The sequence below is a fragment of the Emydura macquarii genome, unplaced genomic scaffold, assembly GCF_026122565.2.
Source record: "Emydura macquarii macquarii isolate MOO-44397 ecotype Brisbane River unplaced genomic scaffold, CSIRO-AGI_Emac_v2 contig_306, whole genome shotgun sequence".
NCBI classification, from domain to species: Eukaryota; Metazoa; Chordata; order Testudines; family Chelidae; genus Emydura; species Emydura macquarii.
This window is the reverse complement of record NW_027130443.1, coordinates 6,239,603-6,260,417: the sequence shown is the minus strand read 5'-3', so window position 1 is coordinate 6,260,417 and position 20,815 is coordinate 6,239,603. Positions and strand designations below refer to the sequence as shown.

Sequence of the window (20,815 nt, the reverse complement as noted above, 5' to 3'; positions counted from 1 at the left end):
TGCAGTCCTTTAAAGCCTCCATACCCCTTTAAAGTGATTATTATACTGTTGCAGCTAGAGTCAATTCAATATAGTTTATGATAGTTAGAGAAAGAATACCAGAGTCTTGTATGTCCACCACTCAAGCAACTGGACCAAAACTCCCTTTTGGGGCAGAGTGCTGAATGTGGAGGATACAGAATGCAATCCTCATCTGAAATGTAAGAAAAGCAAAAAACCGGCTTGCTGAAGTACTGACGCATCACCACAGTACAATGTATTAAAATACATACATTTTAATATAAAGACAAAACTTCAAAGCATTGTTTCAATTACAAATCAAGGTAAAAGACAAGAAATTAAAGTGGAAGGGAGGGGAGAAAAAACTAACTTGCATTGTGGAAAATCAGAAGGGTGGGTGGAAAATATATATATATATATATTATTATTACATACATATATACACACCAGAAGAATTCACACTAGTTCTATGGAAGAATGAACAGAATGACAGGGCAACATACCAGTATAAAAAAACCAAATAAAGATAAATTAGGGGAAGTTTGAATTTTAAATAATTCAATTTCATAGGCTAAAATGTATAAACTAATTCCTATTCACTAGGAAACATCCCATATCATGTGTTCTAAGCAAGAAAATGGGTATTTTTTGTTTTATATCCATTGAAAAATGGATTTTTATTAGTAGTTAAAAGTTTTACTTATCAATTCCTGAGCAACAGCAACTTCATTTGCATTCCTCTGTCCAGTCCCACCCTGGCAAGGGCAGACTCCCACTCCTAAAACACTTTCTTAAAAAGAACAGAGACCTAAAGAGTTGGTTTTTAATTTAAAACTGAACACATCAAGAATTTATATTGGAGGTCCAGGGGCATGGGGTGGAGCCAAGCAGCCTGATCAGCCCATTCTGCTTTCTCATTAACTCCAGAAATATTACCGTTCCAAAGGACAATTCCACTGCACCAAAAAAGCAACCAAATGTACCTTAGAATCACAGGGTCAAACTTGAGAGAACTTCAGCATTAACATCTTCAAACCTTTAGGAAGCAGTTAGATCAATCTTTAATATTGAAGTCAAAGCATGAAAACTAAAAAAAAACAACCTTTTAGACAAACAGTCACAAATGCTAAATACACTGGAAAGGTATTTTCAGGTTTAGTATTTGGGGTTTATGCCCTGAAGTTCCACAACAACAGCGTCTTGTATTGCAATATTCAGTCTAAATAGATAGATATCTATCATGTATAAAGGATCAATAAAATATGGCACACAATTTAATAGAAAAGATAAGTCAAACTTATTCATGAAAAACAAAGGAATTGTTTAGGGGGATGGGGAAGGGACTTTGAATTAACAAAAAAATAATCAGATACTTTTACACTGACTAAATTTGTGCTTAAAATAATCCCGTCGATTGTGATTTTCCTCAGTGCTGCAGAGATAGTTCACAAAAACACTTTCTAGTGTCTCCCCAAACTGTGATTTTAATATATTAATATTTTACAGTCCACCGTACAGTTTCCATTTCTTACTACAAAGCAATCATTGTTCGGCGCTACCAGTGCTCTTAATGCTTTTGGCTCAGGCAAAACAAGAGAAGCAGAATTATTAATAGGAACAACCTATGAGTATTAAATAGGCAAACTCCCTCTAAAGAAAAATGGTGTCAGTGTTTTCATGCTTCCAAGCTCTGGTATACAAAGGTTTGCTTTCAATACAGAAGGCAAACTGACTATATGCGTCAATAAATTCCTAAAGGAGCCCTCACGGCTAGTACAGAGTTAGAAAGCTAATGCACATCTTCTCAGTGAGCAGCACCTGTGATTGACGTTAGCAAGTCTGGTTAGACTCTTAAGATGAATGGATAAGGCTACTCCCAGGTCAGTGAAGAAAACTGTCAAGTGTAACGACAGTCACTGGGGGTGGAAAATAGCACCATCTTCAGAATGGGTGGAGGGTGGTTTATGTTGTGAAGTCGTCAGTGGGGAAAAACGTCCCTAAAACAGCAGCTTATAGGTGACCACAGCAAGCCCCAGCTCTTGATATCTCCCTTCACCATTCCAGCAATGTAGCAAGGATGGGAAAGGTGGGTGTATATTTTTTGTATCTATATATAAATAAGAAGAGTGATGAGATACTAGCAGCTTAAGGATCTTGTCTTGCCAACACTTCCTTGGGGGCACAGCATTTATTACCAGCGAGATACTCGTGGCAGGAGTCAGTGTTTGCAGGACTGGGACGTAACTCAGCAGAAACACACCATACACTGTGCTGAAGTTTCTCCCCAGAGTGGCTGGATAAGTATGTCCGCGGGGGGGATAAGGGAGGGATCCTGCCGTCATTGGCATAATTAAAATTTGGCTGGCTGACTCCAAAGTGAGGGATTGGACCCTCAATTCCTTTTACAAACACCCTTGGAAATCATCTGAGTCCCCCTAAATGTCACGAAGAACTGGGCTCCATGAATGAACTTTGAGAGAAGGGAAGCATATGATGGACTAAGAAAACACAATTGGAAGCAATTGTGCTCACCCAAATGACCACTCACATTAGCAAGACCTAAGAAGACACAGTAACATAAGGCAGGCAATGCACAATGGTCCTTGACACAGCTTGGTTAATGCAGTTCCCTGCCCTGCTACACTCCAGCTATCCTGATCCTAGGACTCTCCTCAGCAAAACTGCATGATGTTGGGGTGATGGAAACAGACAGCATTGGAACCCAATTTACTTTAATACACAATCCAAGCAGGATTTGAACCCAGGTCTCCCAAAATGAAAATCTAGCAGTTGCCTCTGTGTCACCTTCCCACCCAGCCTATCACCTATGTAAATTTAACTAGCGCTATTGTCAATTTCTCCGGAAAGGGAAGGGAGGGATTAAAGGTTTCCGCTACAAGGCTCTTTATCAATGATTGGGTTTATTTAAATAAAGGTTCTAATCAACCAAGAAAGGAATAAAGCTTGCCTCCATTTTGCAAACAGTTTTACAGCCTCATCTCCCTTTACCTTTCCCCCCCCTTTTTTTGGGGGGGGAGGGGGGGAAGAAGGGGCGCGCGGGGGTCATTTTATCAGCTACAGTAAAAGGAAGGAGGATGGATTGGGTGTGGATTGATTGCGTTATTTTCCCTGCCTCTCCATTTTCCAGCCTTATTTCTCTACTTAAAAATATCAGTCTTCTGAGGCACGTTAGATTAGATCATTTAAAAAGAGATGCCATTTTCCCCATAAGCAAAATTACTTCATCCTAGGGTAGATACAAACTTCCACAGACAAGAGATTAAAACCAGTATTGCTCTATACAAGCAAAACCCCTCAGAAGAAATGAGAGGTAATCCATCCATCAGCAGGATAAGGCACATGGGCAACTGCAAGCTACACCCAGCTAAAGATTTTCATGGCCCAAGATGTAGCCTAGCCTATCAGCCTAACAACATCCATATCTACCAAGCAACTTTGAAGCAGCTGTTTGAACTTTGGATTCTTTAGATTAAAGGTGCTATGTGCTTGTTTTCACTCATCTAACAGGCCTGGAATCTGTTTGCTCAGCACACTTCTCCGATACCTAAGTCAATGAGTTCAGAGTCACTCACTGTTATGCAGCAAACATGATTAGATTAAAACAGACTCTGGCACCTTGGAGTTAAGATTTTAATAACGTGGCCCATTTAAAAATAAAGCATGTGATTTTGGATGGCAGGATGGCATGTACTGGAGATTTCAAGCCCCTGCCTATCCACAGGCCAGTGAGTGGCACCATCTCTTCAGAAGCAGGCAGCAACTAGAAAGCACAACTAGAGTGACAGCAAAAGCAGTTGTAGGACAAGATTCCCCACACCCCCAGTCAATGTACCTACCTCTCTCAACCATTAGAAAGGGGAATTCAGGCTACATGGCCCACTCAAATTCTTGGCCTCCCTGCTTGGGACGGCTCACAAACCCAATGTATCAATAAGTTGGATGCAATTTGTGTTCTAATAGATATTTGTCCCCACAGTAAAGGGAGAGACAATGATTAAGGCAACTGAAAATCATTTAGTCTCCTTGTCTCCCATATGTTATAGCCACCTTCCATCTCAGACTTGGATTGTCAACTCTTCAGGGCAGGAGCCATCTGTTTACAGCACCGAGCCCAATGAGATCCTGACCTACAACTGGGGTCCCTAAGTGCTACCCCACAATAGTTCACATACGTTTGAATTCTTTTAGCGTACAATTCTAAGATGTATGGCTTCAATTCCTGTCTCACCTGCATGCCAATGAGGTGACAGTCCAGATTATAAACAAACTGGGAGGAAACAAGGGGCGGTGGGGGAGAGGTACTCCGAACAGTAACACCTCTCTCAGGGAGAGGGCACCCTCAATGGATCAAGTTGGATGTTCACAGCTATGGGAAGCTTTAAAGTGAGCTGCATGTATCAGTGCCTCAGTATTTTTTAATTAATTAATTTATTTTAAGTGGAAAACTATGGGATCCTCCATACAAACCCTTAACCAGCTCCACTTTTGAGGGGCAAATGACTAAGCACATTTAAGAACAAACTCACTCCTCCCCCCCCCCGCCCTTCCAATTTGCTGCCTGGTAGTTTCCCCAAGTCCTGGAGAAAACCATCGTTCCTGCAACCTGCACTTAAATGAATTACGAGATTTAACATCTAACATTCTGACCCTTCCCAGGAAAATCAATGCACTTTAAAAAAGCAGCCAAGTACCATCATCCTCATTTTAGAGATAAGGAATACAGGCAGAAACTGATTTGGCAGAGGTAAACCATGTCAACAACAGCCAGGCCTCACATCCCATTCCAATGCAGCCCTCACGTACGCAAGGCAAAGAAACATATTTTCTGGATTCCCCAACCACTACTAACCCGTATCAGAATTGTTACTGAATGACTAATCCACAGAAAACAGCAAATTTAGGCTTAATGCCTTGGGAGCTCTCCCAACTTTCTGACACTCCAAGAGGGTGTTCGTGGGCTGGGAAAGGAAAGCCAGACTATGGAGTAGATGCACACCACCAAAAAAGGGAAGAGTGCAACAACTTGTCTCTGCATCAGCAAAGATCTACCTCCCACCTCGCTGTTTGACAAAGGGCCACACAGGCTTAACTCAATACAATGTTCAGGAAGTTCAATTTTTGGGCAATGCAGATGCTACAAAATGTATTTTAGCTTCATTATGAGTCCCCTGCCAGCAGCAGCAAAACAGATGAGAAGAAACATTTATGACAGTAGTAGAATGACTGGGCCAAGTGTAGGACACTGTAAACTAGAAAGATTTCCTTTCCTGCACTTCACTTTTTGGCTTAAATAATATTAAATAAATAAAGGGATACCTCAGATTATTGAGAATAGATCTCAAACCTCTGGCACTGAGCTTTCATGTTGAAGTCACAAATATCCGTAAGTTTCCAGCTACACAGACTAGTATCTTTATCAATAATGCTTCACACTTACATGGAGCTTTTCACCCAAATATCTCAAAACAGTTTATGAAGGAAGGCAAATATCCTTCCCATTTTACAGGTGGGGAAATATATGGAGATACCGAACCAACCTGCCCAAGATTACAGTGAGTAAGTGAAAGAGCAGGGAACAAGACCCAGGTCTCTTACCTGACCCAAGGCATCATGTGTCTCTCCAAAACTTCAAAAATCTATTTCCCAATTTCTCCATGGAAAGGTGGACATTCCCAAGGTGCAACACTGAGCAAAATGGGGGCTGTCTGGTGAGAAGCAACAGCATGCCTATCCCATTACTCTGCCCTGAATCAGTATCAGCCTGCCTGACACTTACCCGGAAGTTCATCTCAGCTGAGATGACTGGGAAGATGAAACCTCCAAGCAAGCGAAGTGTACAGAGCACAGGGGGCTGCAACAGTCGGGCTGCAGAGGAAAAAGTTAGCAAAGCCAGAGAACCCCCGGAATCCCTGCAGGGCCAATTGTCATCAGAAGTGACATAACAGGTCTTAGACAACAGCAGCAATGAAGAATGGAGAAGGCTGAGTTTGAGATACAGATGGATGCCTGAGCCTCCTGGGGATGCAGGGCTAGGACAGATGCTTCAAATGTCTCGATGTTAGCAGGGGGGAGGGCGGAACACTTCCAACAACTGGTTTTCCAAGCATTTTTGAAACTCACAGTACAACAAGGTTCTGGTCAACCCTTTAGCAAAACAGCAGTGCTGAAGAGGCCATGTGCTTTTAGAGGCTAATGAGCAGGAGGTGCCCCAGGTCTTGATCCCACTGCACATAGCCAAGATGGGAATCAGTTATCTGGTGAAAGCGGACTGTGCTCAGACTCCTCCATCTCTTAAATCGATGGAGGTCGATCAGCTTAACTGAGGTATGTAGAGGAGCAGAGCCTATGGGCCCGTCAGCAGCTGTTCAAACTCTTTCACTATTTATATCCTCCAAGGACTCGAGTCTGCACTTGGTTGTCTTTAGTTGGGATTAAGACTGCTGGGAAAGCTCTGCACCTTTGTTACTCAAAGGTCTGAATCAGGCTAGAGTTGCCCAATTCACAGCTGAATAATAACTGGGTTACGTTTTCCTGGATTCCAGGACATAATTGTTTCTGGCTTCCACTAGAAGCAACTGGATGTTTCTCAGTTACCACTCCCTGAACATTACTTTCCTTTCTCTAGGTTCTTCCTGTTGCTAGGAATGCAGCTGGATGCATCACCTCCTCCCTCTCCTCTCCCATGCACAAACCAGAAAATGATTAAAAATATTCCTGGAGATTAGGGATAAGGATCAATCCCTTTAGTAAGCAATAATAAGGCAAAGTTACATTAACAGCTTCTGCACACAGGAATCACCAACTGGAGAGGCACAGACACTTAGGAGTGGTAACAAAGCTTAATTCCTGTGCCCATTGCCGGCTATGTGGTCTAGAGGGAAGCAGTCAATTTAACAACAACTCCCACCTTCAATGTATTTCAGTCAGGATACTGTACCTTTCCAGGACAAGGTCACTTATGCAGGGAGAGAAGGGAGCTAGCAAGAACAGGAAAGAAGAACACTTCTACCAGCTCCTCTGGACACAATGAGATACTTATCAAACCAGGCATAGAAGGACAGCACAAGAAAGCGTAAGATAATTTGGCCTGCAAGTCAGTAATTAGGTAGCTGATTCATGAAGCCCAGCACTTTGAGACAAAGGGAAATCACATTAAGTAGTTGGTAAGGGAGAGCTCATCTTTATAGTGAATAGCTGCTTGCTGGAGGTTAACCTAGCTGGAATGGACTGAAGTATACCAAGTGCCTGTGATGCAATACGACCGTATCTCCCTATACGGAACCTAGGCTAGCAAGTGTTCATTTCAGCACAAGTGTGCTCTGAATCTAGTCACTTTGCTGTAGCAATTCCCCTTCTGTTACTGTGGTTTCCTTTTTTGGTGCTTGATCCAGCTTAAACTTCAGATCGATGTTTATGAACTAATAGATCCTCCTCCCAATTTTGTGCACTTGAATAAATAAAAAAAAGTTTTTACACGTTTACTGTGCATCACACAACCTAAAAAATAAATTGAATAAAGTTTATGAAATTTATAAATTTTCATCACGTCTATAAAATACAGTCACTGCTTGGAGTGACGCTTTTCTGTACACAGAACACCAAGTCACAATACAATTCAAAATGTATCAGTCTGATAGCGTGGCAAGTTAAGCTAGATTGTGGTGTTTTTGTGAACTACCATTTAAACCTATTCAAAGCAAAGAAATACAAAAGCGAATGTACTTAGAAGTCAATAAATGTACAAGGCTGAGCCATTTCGGAATCAAGTATAAAAACCTTACTAAACAAAATACATTGTACTTCAACAAAAACAACAAGCTGAGAAAATCTGCTGTTATCTCCCCCAGCACAGAAGCTCGGTTTTCAATCTTCCCAATATTGTTAAAAGGAGACCAACACCAGTGATTATGCACCCTGTTCATATGCCAATGACATTCCAAAACAAATTAACAGTCTAGCTACTGAAATTCACAGTGACTTGAGCGCCACCAGAGGCTTTAATGGGCCCAATGAAGTTATCTAGCAGGACTAAACTTACATTATGCTTCTTCCGTTCAAAGTGTCTGAACCAGTTGAGCTTCCACGGGTCAGATCAGGTGATCTAGCTGCCATTCCAGAGGGGAGTATTGCATTCGTGTTTGTAATAAACAATATTAAATGCCTGATAACTGAGCCATAAGCTCTGTTAAAAATAAAAAGAAATAACCACCCAAACCAAAGACTGCCATTCTCCGTAGCTCCTGCTTTGCTGTAAACCAATGGACTTTGGTATATGAACAGAGTGAGTTGAATAAATAAAAGCAGACCTTTCCGAGAACTGGGCTTGGCATTGGTCAACCCTCAAATTCAGCACCAAGGATTTGAACTAAGGAGGCACAGTTCTGACGGATGAAATAGCACCGAGAGGAGGCTCTTTACATCTCTGCTGATGTGCCAGTCCTTTATTATTCAGAGAATTATTTCAATAAGTTGTGGTTTTTTATGACTTTAGATGGAATAAAATAAGTCAAAACTGTTTTCATTTTTAAAAAAAGATAAATACTTTATCTAAACTATCGACAATACAAACTGGAGCTTTTTTAAAGCATTTTCCTTTGCAGTTATTTTTGAACTCCGATTCACAGTAGAATATTCTTTTCTCTGTTAGTTAGGTCTTTTTTTTTTTTTTCTTTTTGTTTACTTTGTCCAGTAGTAAGAGAGAGTAGAAACCCCTGCCAGGCCAGGCGAGCACCTTTCAGTGGAAGTTGAGTGAAGTTGGTCCACGTTGTCCTTGCATAGGTCACATTGGGTTGAGGTAGAAATCCTAGTTACCTGTGGGACAGGAGGAGAGGAAGAGACCCATCTAAATCAAGCTTGTGTGCCAGAAATGTCACTTTCTATATAGTTCTTAGACCTTCTGTTAGCCAGCAACAACAGAGACAGAAAGGAGAACAATCCATGTGTTGATGGTCAAAATTAGTGATGGAAGAGACCTATTAGGCCATCATCTGTCATCCCTCTAACCCCTTTTGGCCAGTGCAATAATTCCATTTGATCCCTTGTTCCTAGATTTAGGGTCCAGTTCAGCAAAGTGAACACGAGTTGTCCTATTGAAGTTAATGGGATTATTCATGTTCTCAAATCAGGCACATGGGGCCTGATTCAAAACCCGGTGAAAGTAAACTGGGGCCTTTCCACTGACTTCAGTGCTGGACTTGGGCTCAGGACTATGCTTAAATACCATGCTGAATTGGGGCCTTAGTTATTTGTCTTTGTTGAGCTCTTTTCACCATGTGTTGGCCTAGGCATTTCCATGTGCCAAATCCTTTCCCACTGTTTCTAGACTTTGCTCTACTTCTAGTTTCTATGTTTATAAAGGAGACATACTGCCCCTCTCTGGTGCTGCCTCTTCCCCTCCCATCCTCTGTCTTGCCATTTAGATTGGAAACTCCTTGGGGCAGGGACTGTAAGCATTTATAGAGTGCACCGAAGAGCCCCAATTTCAGTTGTGATTTACTGGTACTTCAATAATAAAAAATAAGGTATTTTCACAGTGCCCTTGCCCACATTGTGCACGTATAAACAAAGGACCCACAAACCTTAACCACACTCACACCTAGGATTGGCCCAAATACAAGAATCCATTTAATGAAAAGTGTTGAGATTCTGATACTTGGTTTGGCTCCGCAGCAGGACAAAACTAAAACCTTTTGAAATCTTTCATGAAAACCAGAGAAAGACCCCAATGGCCCTATAGATAGGACAGTGACCGGGGATATGGGAGACAGGTTCAAGACCCTGCTTGACCCTAGGTCTCTCACATCCCAGGGAGTGCCGTGTCTAGTATTATCCTGGGGTGTGGGTCTCTTCCTGCTTCCCCACAAGCTGAGAAACCTTCCAGATAATAGCTTTGTCCAAACCAATGCCTTTCTGCAAAAAAAGTTTCAATTTTGACCATCTGGCATTTTCTAATGAAAAAAACATTCATCAAAAAAAATCTCTCCCACTCTACTCACACCTCTCCTTTCCAAATTCAAGTTTCCATCCCCAAACCTATTTTCCAGTAACTTCAGATTTTGTTACTGTTTATATCTTACTCTGATACCCACTGCTGCCGCAGTTCTGGGCAAATTACTTGACCTCTCTGCTTCAGCGTCCCAGTCTGCAAATCTGGAGGTAACTTACCTACCCCACACGGGCGTTGTGAAAATTTGATCACTTTTGAAGAACAATTTGACAGTGAACATGCTATCTATGTGCACAGTGTTTCATAAGAGTGAGGTGTATTCTCATTTAGTTAAATGCCACAAAAGGCAAAGGGTGTCACCATCTACTGGATGTACCTTCTGTACCAGAGGACAGCAATAGCACCAAGGACCTGCAAGAAGGCAGGCGTTGCCTAGTACTGGCTTAACTATGCAATCCGGAATTGCATTATGAAACCAAAGGCTTTCATAATGACAGTGTGACTGTCTGATAGTGCACATTAGTCTGCAGTTGCTCTAAAATATTCTTTGACGCTTGTTTTGCTAAAATAGACACACGCGCACACCTTCCAGAGGCCTTTTTCTCTTCCACAGCCTCATTTCTTATTCAGTTTGGGCTCGAATTTAGCTCAGTGTATTCTAACTAACCTACCAAGCGGTGCATAATCTACCTGGCAAACCAAAGACTGCCCAGGAAGCAACAGCACAATGGCTCACACAATCTGTTATTGCTATATTTATCAGGGACGGCCACTAGAAGCAGATAATGGAGACTTCCTGCTTTATTCTTATCTAATTCAAATTATAATTACAGGCTGCAGAGAATGATTAGATCAGGTTGCCACAATCAGGCAGAGACATGAGTCACCAGGCTGCTTTTGTACTTCCATTTTCCACAGCACTCTGCTTAGGGGGTCACATTATCTGCAACCCACTACTAGATCATCCTTCCTCAGTTGTTTCCAAGAAAAAAGTTGTAGCCTATGACCTCAAGTTTCCTTTTTTAGCCAACTAGGGCAAATTTGGTGCAATGCCACAAAAACATTACCCCACTGCCACCTAATGTCAAAGCAGCAGCAGCACAGAATTTAATGACATGCATATCTGAACACAAGCACACACTGTGGTAATGGAGATAACAACCCTCCAAAACGCAGACCAGGCAGCAAACCCTTGCAGGCCTGTATCTCCAGATAGCTGCTTGGAAAACATGAACGTTCACAGCGTCTCTTCCTAATTTCTATCATGCTCTCAAAGCAGCACATTTTCTAAAGTATTCTAATAATGATACTGCAGGAAATGTTGCTTCAAATAATAGATCAGTAACTGTTGCTAACTCAGCCTGAACACAAGGTTCCTGGATATCAGAGAAGGCAAGAGTTACCATCGTGAGCACTCAGTGTGTCGAGAAATCCTGACTCCCAAAACAGAGAGGCTTCAGTGTCCCCCCCCCTTCTGCCATGAAGGCTCTCCAAATTTAATTGGGATTTCTCTATGTTAAAGAGCCTGGCCCCACCCCACCTTCCGAGATTACCTATGGGCTGACGGCTGAAAAGGAAAGGAAGGTCATTCAGTATCTTGTACAAACCTCCTGTTTTTTTCTCTAGCCTTACCTTACAAAATAAGAACTGTTAGCTAAGCAAGCTCTTTATCGAGGCTTAACCCCAGAAAGGTGCGAAGCATAAGGAGACTGCATGCCAAGTGTAACCCACATAGCGGAGGTGCTGGTTGCGTTGGACTGCGGTATCATGGGCGCGGTCTGTGCCAACGCCAAACGGGGCAGAGGTGGGTGATGGACTGTAAAGGAGGGACGGGAAGTTTTGTGCTGAAGAGAAGCTAGCTTTATAGACAAAGAAGCATTAGTAGATTGGACAGAAGCAGCAGAAGAGGATGGTAAAAAAGCTTCATTAGCGGGAATGGATGGCAAGTTCTGCAGAAGCGCAGGCTCAGAGTTAGAAGTGAGTAATGGAGGAGGAGGAGGTAATGAAACATTAGGAGGAGGTGGTGGAGGGGTATGAAAAACAGATTGCACTGGCGCTCTGTTTAGGTGTTGGGCAGCTCTGTTCTCACTGGATGTGACTAAGCTAGAGGAGGGGGACTGGAAGGATGAGGTGCTGGCAACAGCCTGCAGAGGGTTTAAGCTTAGCATCGTGCTGCTAGAAACAGCACTGCTGCTGAAACTGGCTCCAAATTGATGAGAAGAGGAAGCAGAAGGCACCGCATGGTTAAAAATACCTGCAAACAGGAGAAAAAAACTCAGCTTCAACAGATGGGCTTTGTACAGTCACATGTGATAAGAGAAACAAAACAAAAAGCAAAAAAAGCAAAATTATAGCAGTTACAGCCCCATACAAAATATGCAGCATGAAACAGCAGCAAGCAATGAGAGATAATGGTGCAGGCCAAGATGTATGAGAGATTCACTTACCTTCCTACTGCCACCCTGTAAATGCCATGAGGAACAATGGCCAGACCCAAGACAGAGCAGAACTTTTGGTTCTGTGCCACACAGGTAACCTTTTGATGAGATTACCCAGTCACTAGAGGTCTTTATCTGAAGACTCAAATTACTGCTGTTCCCTCCTTTTTACCCACTTACAAGGCCCCAAGGGGAGAGAGTGTATGTCCAGCAACTCTAAAATGCTAAGAGGTGAGAGTTAGGATTTCCCGACATGGTGCATGAATGATTATGGCAGGACCTGTCTGAACCTGCCCATACTACGGGATTAAAGGAAGATTCTTTCCTGTCTGCTTCCATTAGTTTGTCTCACGTTAGGGAGAACAGAAGCACAGAATGCGAGAGGTGCACATGGCATTTGCTATTCATGGCACAGAAACGTTCTCTTATCAGTGTCAGTTCAAGAGCCATCAGAATTCTACGCAAATCCCATCAGCATCTCATCTGAAAAGAAGAGATATTCAGCATGAACAAGGAAGAGAGGAAAGGAATCTCACGTCTTAGTCTCAACCTTTACTGAAGCTGACAGGTAAGATATGCTTAATTGTTCAGCAAGGGCAACACGGCATGTCTGTTGGCAAACCTAAGATAGTTCCTCAGAGTGACAACTGATGCGACCATGTGTTATGAAATCAGAACGTCTAGGTGCATTCCCATTTCCTTTAATATTTAGTTCTATATTCATCTAGCAGAAAGATGTCTTCCACACTGGATTAATTCTATCAGTGGTGAGAGATGCAGGATACAGTCAATGCAAGGCAGAGCTGCTCCACCTTGTGCATAAGTGAAAGGGTTTTGTACCTGGAGAGAAGCACTGCAATGCTTTTCTCTAGCCCTGCCCTTGTACCAGAGAAACAAAGTTCTTCCTACCTCCAACTGTTCCACCTGTAACCCCAGGAGAGAAGTTCCCCATAGCATGAGAATTAGTCAGTCTGGTTGCAGCTGATGACACGTGGACCAGACTGGCAGCAGCTGGCATTGAATTAAATAAGGACTGCAATACTGAGGAGTTTGTGACCGAGTTGAGGTTTGCCTGCAAAGCCATGGGGCCCAGGGGAAACTGTGATCCAGTGGTCAATGTGTTTAAGAAAGGATGGTGCGTCTGAACAGAAGGTGCTGGGTTGCCTGCAGACGACACACCAGTGGAAAGGCTTTTGCCATTGAGAAGGCCACCAGAAGATACAGCAGCAGAAATGAAAAGATTGTGGCCGTTTTTAAACTCCATATCCCGGTCCCGTCCTTTGCTGGCCTTGCCATTGTGCTGCAAGGAACTTTTTTCAGAAGAAGCCCCTGGACGAATATTTAATTCGCTGATCTCTTTGCTTTTGACCCCTGACCGGTTTATGTCTTCCCCTTTCATGCTGCCTAGGCCTTCAAGCTGCCTCTTGTTCAAAAAGGGATTTGTCTCTGAAATCCCCACATCTTTGCTCCGCTGTGACTGAAAACCCAGGGAGGAGTTGAGGGTTGTCACATCTGAAGTCTTATGAGGAAGAGAAGCACCATCAATAAAGCTGTGTAAACCGATGTCTGTACTCAGTCCACCGTTATACATGGATCCATTAGTGGAGTTTGTACCGGGGCTGAGTCCATCCGTCCCAGAGGAGGACATGGTGATGTTTTTCCTTGTGTGTGCTGCAATTTTGGCATCGATGGCCATGCCATCCTCAGAGGATGGCCTAAAGGCAAACAGGGAATTCTGGCTTAGAGATGAAACAGCCTGCAATGGGCTATCTGTAGGTTTGGTCAGGTTGATGTCAGAAATTGGCGAAAAGGTCGACTTCCATTTACTGCTATTCATGTTCTCACTGGTTTGTGCTTGTTTCCTCCCCGCTAAACTGCCACCTAGTTTGGAAGAAGGGTTGCAGGCATCAATGAACAATTCATTTAGTCTTCAGTAAGCAAAATCTGTCCAACAACTAACTCATTTTAATAGCTGACTCTGCTTTTTGAACACAGGGAGAAAAGTTCACAGCAGCTATTAATCCCTCTACCACCCTAGTTAAATGCATCTCAAAAGGACTGATTAGGCTACTGTACTCTGCTCTTCCATCAACTTTCATATCAGAGACCCACCTAGCCAAAAATTGGTCAGGCATCCTTGTCTAGGAAAAAATTACACCCTCTAAAATGCTCTATTCCACTTTAGCTTTATCCCAAGTGCCAAGAATCAGGACTAACAACCTGTGCCCATAAATTTAAAGGGGCTTTTGAAGTCACCACCTACAAAGAGATGACACCAAAGTTTGTAATATGATGAAGGCAATCCCTTAAGAATCTGTATTAGCACAGACCTCTGCTTTCAAAGGCATGTCCGCTATATGCCACAAGTTCTCTCTCAGGAAGCCTGCTTATTAGTTGACAGTCTAAAAACCACAGGGCAGCAGGCAGCACAATGCATTTAAATGTATGGTTAACATTCCCCAAACTTACCATTTTCAACAGTCTTCTGTGGAGATTTGCTTTCCAATGATATTGTTGCAATTTTCCTCTCAATTCTAGTAAGAAAAGAAAAAAGGTTACTTTACACAGTGCTTCTTGAAGTCTTGCTGTTACTGAGTTACCCCTATGACTTATCTCTTGATTTTTATGTTTCTGTATCTGCCTAACTAATTTCAAAATCTAAACCGTAAACTTACTAGTGGAGTATATCCTTACCAACTAAGAAATAAGCTATCAAAGACTCTGAACAGAGCTTATGATGGAATTTTACCTACATATCAAGAATACATATACATAGACCTTTTTGTTGCTTTTTTAACCTCTAAGGCAGCCAGATTTACAGTACCTTTAACTCTTAAAGTGCTTCACATATACAGAGCAATTACTGCATCCACAAATGGGGAGGAACATGCCAGGTGTTTAACACAGAGCAACGTCATACTACAGTTGGGGTAGGAAGTGAAGAACTCTGTATCAAGTTGAAATGGGAATTTTTTAAGCCAAAAATTACACAAAACAGGACTCGGTCAGGATGCTGAAATTAGCAATTCTCCAAAGTTTATGCTCATTCTCCCCAACAAAGCCACATACTGCAAGCATTAAAAGCACAGCTAGTTGAGTAGCTTCACTACACTCAATTCTGCCTGCCAACACCGCCCTTGTTTATCAAGAGATGTGAGCTACTGAAGTACACAATGTATATAATGTTGAAAAACTCACGCTGGATAAGCAACATGGGTTAACATGATAGTTCTCCAAGTACAAAGATCTAACAGACCAGACTTTGCATCCATCACCCTAGCCTAGAGAGCTGCATCTTCAGGTCCCATAAAGTTGCTAACCTGACTTCTACACAGTTATTATTCACCTGGTGCTATTATGCTCATCTTCTGATCCCTGCTCTTCATCTGAAGTCAGTGGCGAGTAATGAACACCGTTGGTCTGAATCAGGGGCTTCTCTTTTTCAGCACTGGAGGCTGATCATTGTCCTGGTAGGGAACAGGAGAATTCTTCAGGGAGTTTTCAGGAGAGGAAATGGCTGTTATTTCTAAAGGCTGATTAATATTATTGACCTGGGGTGGGAAGAAAAGAAAAAAAAAAAAAAAGGATGAAAATATTCTTTTAGTAAAGAACTTCATAAGACAGGGTATTCACTCACACACTCAGCTTCCAGATTTAAGACTAGCTTAGATTTTAATACCAAGAGTCATGCTATGCTTCAGCATCACAACCCTAAAATCCCTGCACAGTGCTTGTTTGCCTTTCTGAGCCATCATGGCTGCATACTTGACCTTCAAGACAATAAAGCTAGGCGGTTAAACGCATGAAAGAGAGGGCAAGAATTTCACCTCAAATATTTCTGATCCCATGATGAATAAAGCCTACATGTCCTCATTAGGAACATTTGTTGTGTGTTTTATGATAACACTTATTCTGCAGCATTTGCTTAAAGTCACTGGGACTTAAGCACTTAAGTTACATAATTTTACCCCCATCTAAAATAAATTTAGATTTCACTATAAACAAACAAACATACTATTGCGTTTCATAATCACTTGGAGAGTCAGAATTATTTTGTTAAAGATTCTGTTTAATAGTCAATATCATTTTTTGAAGGGAAAGATACTTGAAAGATTCTGTAGCTACATCTAAATGGATCATTTTAACCATTCACATGGAGGAACATATTCACATAGGTTGTGTGTGTCACAGTCCAGAACACCAAAATCATAACAATGTATAGTACTGATATGCCAAACACACATTCACTTTGTCATAACTCCCATCTTTCTTTTCCTTACCATTGAGTTAATATTGAGCGGTGACCCTGAAGGCTGAGTAAAGAGTCCAGCCACAGTTGGTAAGGATTTGCGTTTAGGGGACACCCCAGAGTTCATGTTTAGATTTCCAGGGGAGGATCTCTTCCTTCGACCTCGCTTCTTCCCATCCTGCATGTATGCTTGGCCACAGTCCATCCGAATGCTTGCAGTCAGGGGACTGTGTTTGTTAGAAGGAGACTGTTTTACACTTCCTGTACTAGGAGAGATTGTGAAGATGATTCTTCTCTTGGCCTCGTTCTCAGGATCTGAAAAGGCAGCATCAGGCTGAAGTTCCCCCTTTGTTCCTTCGGCAAACATCTTCTGAGCATCCACGTACTGCAGTACCCCTACCATGCTCTGGGAGGCACCATTTAACTTGGGGCTTGCTGAGTGCTGATGAGCTGGGGAGTTTTGCCCAGAGTTCCGTGACTGCATCATTAGCAAAGGATGTTGTGGAGTGGAACTCCGAGACCCTATGGAGTTAAACAAACTGCCAGAGTCATCCACAGCTGCCTGATCAGCACTATGGTTAAGATGGGCTGGGCTGTTTGAAAGAGTTCCATTCACTGCCATGGAGCCAGAAGAATATGAAAAACCTGTCGACAGGGAAAGTATCACTCAACAGAAGCAATGCTGTATATCTTAAAGTGCTAGTCAAATTAAGTTTCTGGGATACATATGAATGTTCAACTATCTTATCTGTATTAGATTTAACTGGCAATTCTGGCAAAACCGTAACTGCTGCTCATCTGTGTGATACTATGCACTGAACTCTGCCCTTTGCACAGGGAAGCCAAGAACATGTGTTGGTGAATTAAGTTAGATTTGTCAGTTCATTCTGCTCCCTTTGACTCAGGAAAGATCATGCATAACATGGAAGCATCCTGCTTTTAACCAAGTTTTTAATCATTACTGAAGTGCCTTCTCAGGATAAGTAGTTCACCTGGGATTAGAACCCAGGAACCTCTGCTCCCAGCCTTCTCCTCTAGCCAGTCAACCACACAGCACCAATCAGCCAGTTTCCTTCCAAAGAGGCTTTGCCATCTGCACACCTAGCCCCTCTCCTCAGCTCAAACCAAAAGGAAGCAGGGAGAAAACTGTGGTGGGACTTGAAGGAACCCACATGGTAGTTGAGGGAAAGGGAAGGAATTAAATTAATTATCTGCAGCAATGCATCATGCATGGAATTAGGCCTTCTTTCCTGGGATAGCTCAGACTGAGGGGAGCTGGGAACCCAATGTTATTCTGCAGCCCCCTTTTGGCTGATGCAGGAGTGACTAATTGGCTTCAGAGGGAACTGCCTTCAGCTCTTGTCTGGTGAAAGGATGTTAATCATGACAAAGGCCCTAAGGGTGGGGAGTCCAGAGGAAGAATGACACTGCAAATCTGATAAAGATACAGTTGTGGAAGAGAACTTCCTGCAGGCTACCTTGAAGTGCTCACTGGTCCAAAGAAACCTGAATAAAGGGATTGGGGGTGCTTTTTGGGAAACTGCTCCTGCCCCTTGAATGGAGTGTAATAGTGTAGTGGGTTTGCAAAGCTCCCTGTTGTTGAGAATGGTAGTCAGGAAGTCAAGAGGTGCTTTTCCAGATTACTGGAAAAGGCCTGACTCATTTCTCTGTGTTAGGGTTTCCTTTGGGAAGGTGCTTAGACTGCAGGACAGCAACTGGGTCCACTGCAGCAGTAAGGCTGGAGATTGGTCTCCCCACCCTTGGGGAAATCCTTCTGTTTCATCCTCTATTTGTGCAAGAGCTAGAGGCTATGGTCTGCCAGTGTTCCACACAGTGACTGCAGCTAGCAGAACTGGGAGTATAAAAAGGGCCACAAACAGGCATGCAGATGGATGTGGGTAAATTCAATCTATACAGATGCTGGAAGAGACCCTAAGGGGGACTTCTAGTGCTGGGAGTTCAGAACTGACCAACAGAAATGCATTGCCTGTCTTGGTTTGTGATTCTTTGGTCTGAACCACCACACTCATGCGTGTCTACCAACCAACCAACCACCCTTCCCTTCTTCATGTTTTTTCAGCCTTATTTCACCTTCAGAAACATTCAACCTTGACATAAAACTGCACCATACGTCCAGCTCTCTGCAGCACCAGGGGCTCTAGGCCCCAAGTGCCCACATGCTCAAACATACACAACAAACAGAGCTACCGCCATGAGACATGGAGGCTCCAGAGGGGAGTTCATTACCTGAGGTAGCCAAAGCCAGTGGCTTGTTTCCAGCAGCGTTGCTTATGCCATTATGAGAACTAGCACCAAACTGTTTTTCAAGTGTGGACGACGAGTCTCGATTCTGATGAACTGGACTAGGTGTGCTTCTCTGGAGGAGGCGAAAAAACACAGTCCAGTTCAGTCCAGGAAGTTTGTTCAATAGCCATTCATTTAACAGAACTCATGAGCATTTGTGGCTTTCAATCCCTCTAGAGTCCCTAAACCTTCTAGACTTTGCATATTTTGAGGAAAATTACAGTTTAACTCCAGGCTCCCCAACTGTCATCAAACCAAGGGCTGCACTGGCAGCTTGCTGCATCTATTTCATGTAGTCTGCAGAGATGTCATGTCCCAGCATGTAAATCTTTCCACCACAATGCATCCCGAGATGTGGCATCTCTGCAGGCCACACCTTCTGCATTAGCAGTGAAAGCCAGGCCATGGACTGCACTGTAAGATCCCAGGGGTTTCATCTGATCATCTCGAAGAATCACTGTCCACGCACAAGGAATATTCCTCTCCCCACCAAAAAATCTGGCACCTAGAATAAAAAACTACTGCCTCTGACCTCATATAGTCAGGAATGTACTGGTGCATAAACTAGAGTCCTCCAGTAATCTGAGAGCCTTGGTGGCCCTCCTGCTACTGCGTTGTAGTTTGTTTCTAGAATTGTTGGTTTCACAGACAGTGAAACATTTCCCAAGAGCACAAGCAAGTGCTTGTTCTGCACAAGGTGTAGAGTTCGCATGTACCTTAGAAACTCAGAGGTTAGACAAGCCTGTGACTTGTGCTCACAAACCAAAGAGGGAAGTGATTCCTCTCCTTCGAGGAACAAAGGGTGAACTCAAAATGTGTAGAATGGTTTACCCTTTGGTCCCATCTCTGCAGGCAACTGTAAGTCCAAGCCATGGATATGTAATACAGCTACATAGTTCAGAGTGATTGGTAAGGCAACCTAAGAGTATTACTACAACTAGGTTGGAAGTCTGGACCATACAAGGGTTAGCCCAATTATGGGACAATTAGATCCCATCTACACTACAACTTTTAATATTTATATGGAGGTAGCATCTATGAGCCCCAGCCATGGACCAGGATCCCAGTGCAGTGGTGCTGTACAAACACATCAAAGATGGTCCCTCTGTCTTTGACTTAGGACAACTGTGTCGTAACCATGTCCCTCAATCCACAGTTTTAGAGTAGATGGGAAAAGAAACAAAGGCTGTATCGTACTCTCAGTTCACACACAGCTCCCTTGAAACCATGAGAAGTGCATACAGACTGAAGGCATGGTGTCATCCTGAGTATTTCAGTTCTCAAAATGTCTCCATAATGAATAAGCCATCAAGAACACTAAAGAGAGAACCAGATTCCCAGCTGATGCAAGTCAGAATAGGCTTGCTGAGTTCCGTGCTGCTATCCCACACTACACCAGCTGAGGACCTGGCTCAGAACGTGTACGCGCACATATATGCATATGTTGCAGGTACTCAGGCTTCAGAATCGAGCTGTCACTTTGTCAAACCAATTATCAGCAAGAGAGATTTCCCAAAGAGACCCTAACTCCCCAGGGCAGCAGTTATAAAGCCTTAGCCTGAATGAGTGAGGGGTGGAGAGAGCCACTTTGTGTAATTCTATACCAATGCCACCTTCTTCATTTTCAGAGATGTCTCCACCTGGAACTAAGATGACATGGGTTCTCCAACACAACTGCTAGGAGAGGGGACAAGGGGAGTCAGACTATGATACACTCCAACTGCAGCTGGCTGTGTCATCTGTGTAATAATCCCTTATTTAGTTTATCAGAGAAAGAACCGCCTCTGATGAAGTATTAGGTAAATAAGGTACTAGCTGTTCCCCCCAGTGGAGTGGATTTAATGGGGGGGATGGGAG

General features: G+C 43.0%; 1 protein-coding gene across 1 annotated transcript in view; it reads right to left on the bottom strand.

Annotated features, from left to right (window-relative positions):
• Positions 1-8,536: 8,536 nt before the first annotated feature.
• Positions 8,537-20,815, bottom strand: part of DOT1L (DOT1 like histone lysine methyltransferase) — an 86,713-nt gene continuing 74,434 nt past the window's right edge. The window contains 7 exon segments of the mRNA XM_067557769.1: positions 8,537-8,832; positions 13,315-14,286; positions 14,875-14,939; positions 15,752-15,848; positions 15,851-15,956; positions 16,686-17,299; positions 18,902-19,031. Of these exon segments, the coding sequence (XP_067413870.1) occupies positions 8,825-8,832; positions 13,315-14,286; positions 14,875-14,939; positions 15,752-15,848; positions 15,851-15,956; positions 16,686-17,299; positions 18,902-19,031 (1,992 nt within the window). The 3' untranslated portion in view covers positions 8,537-8,824.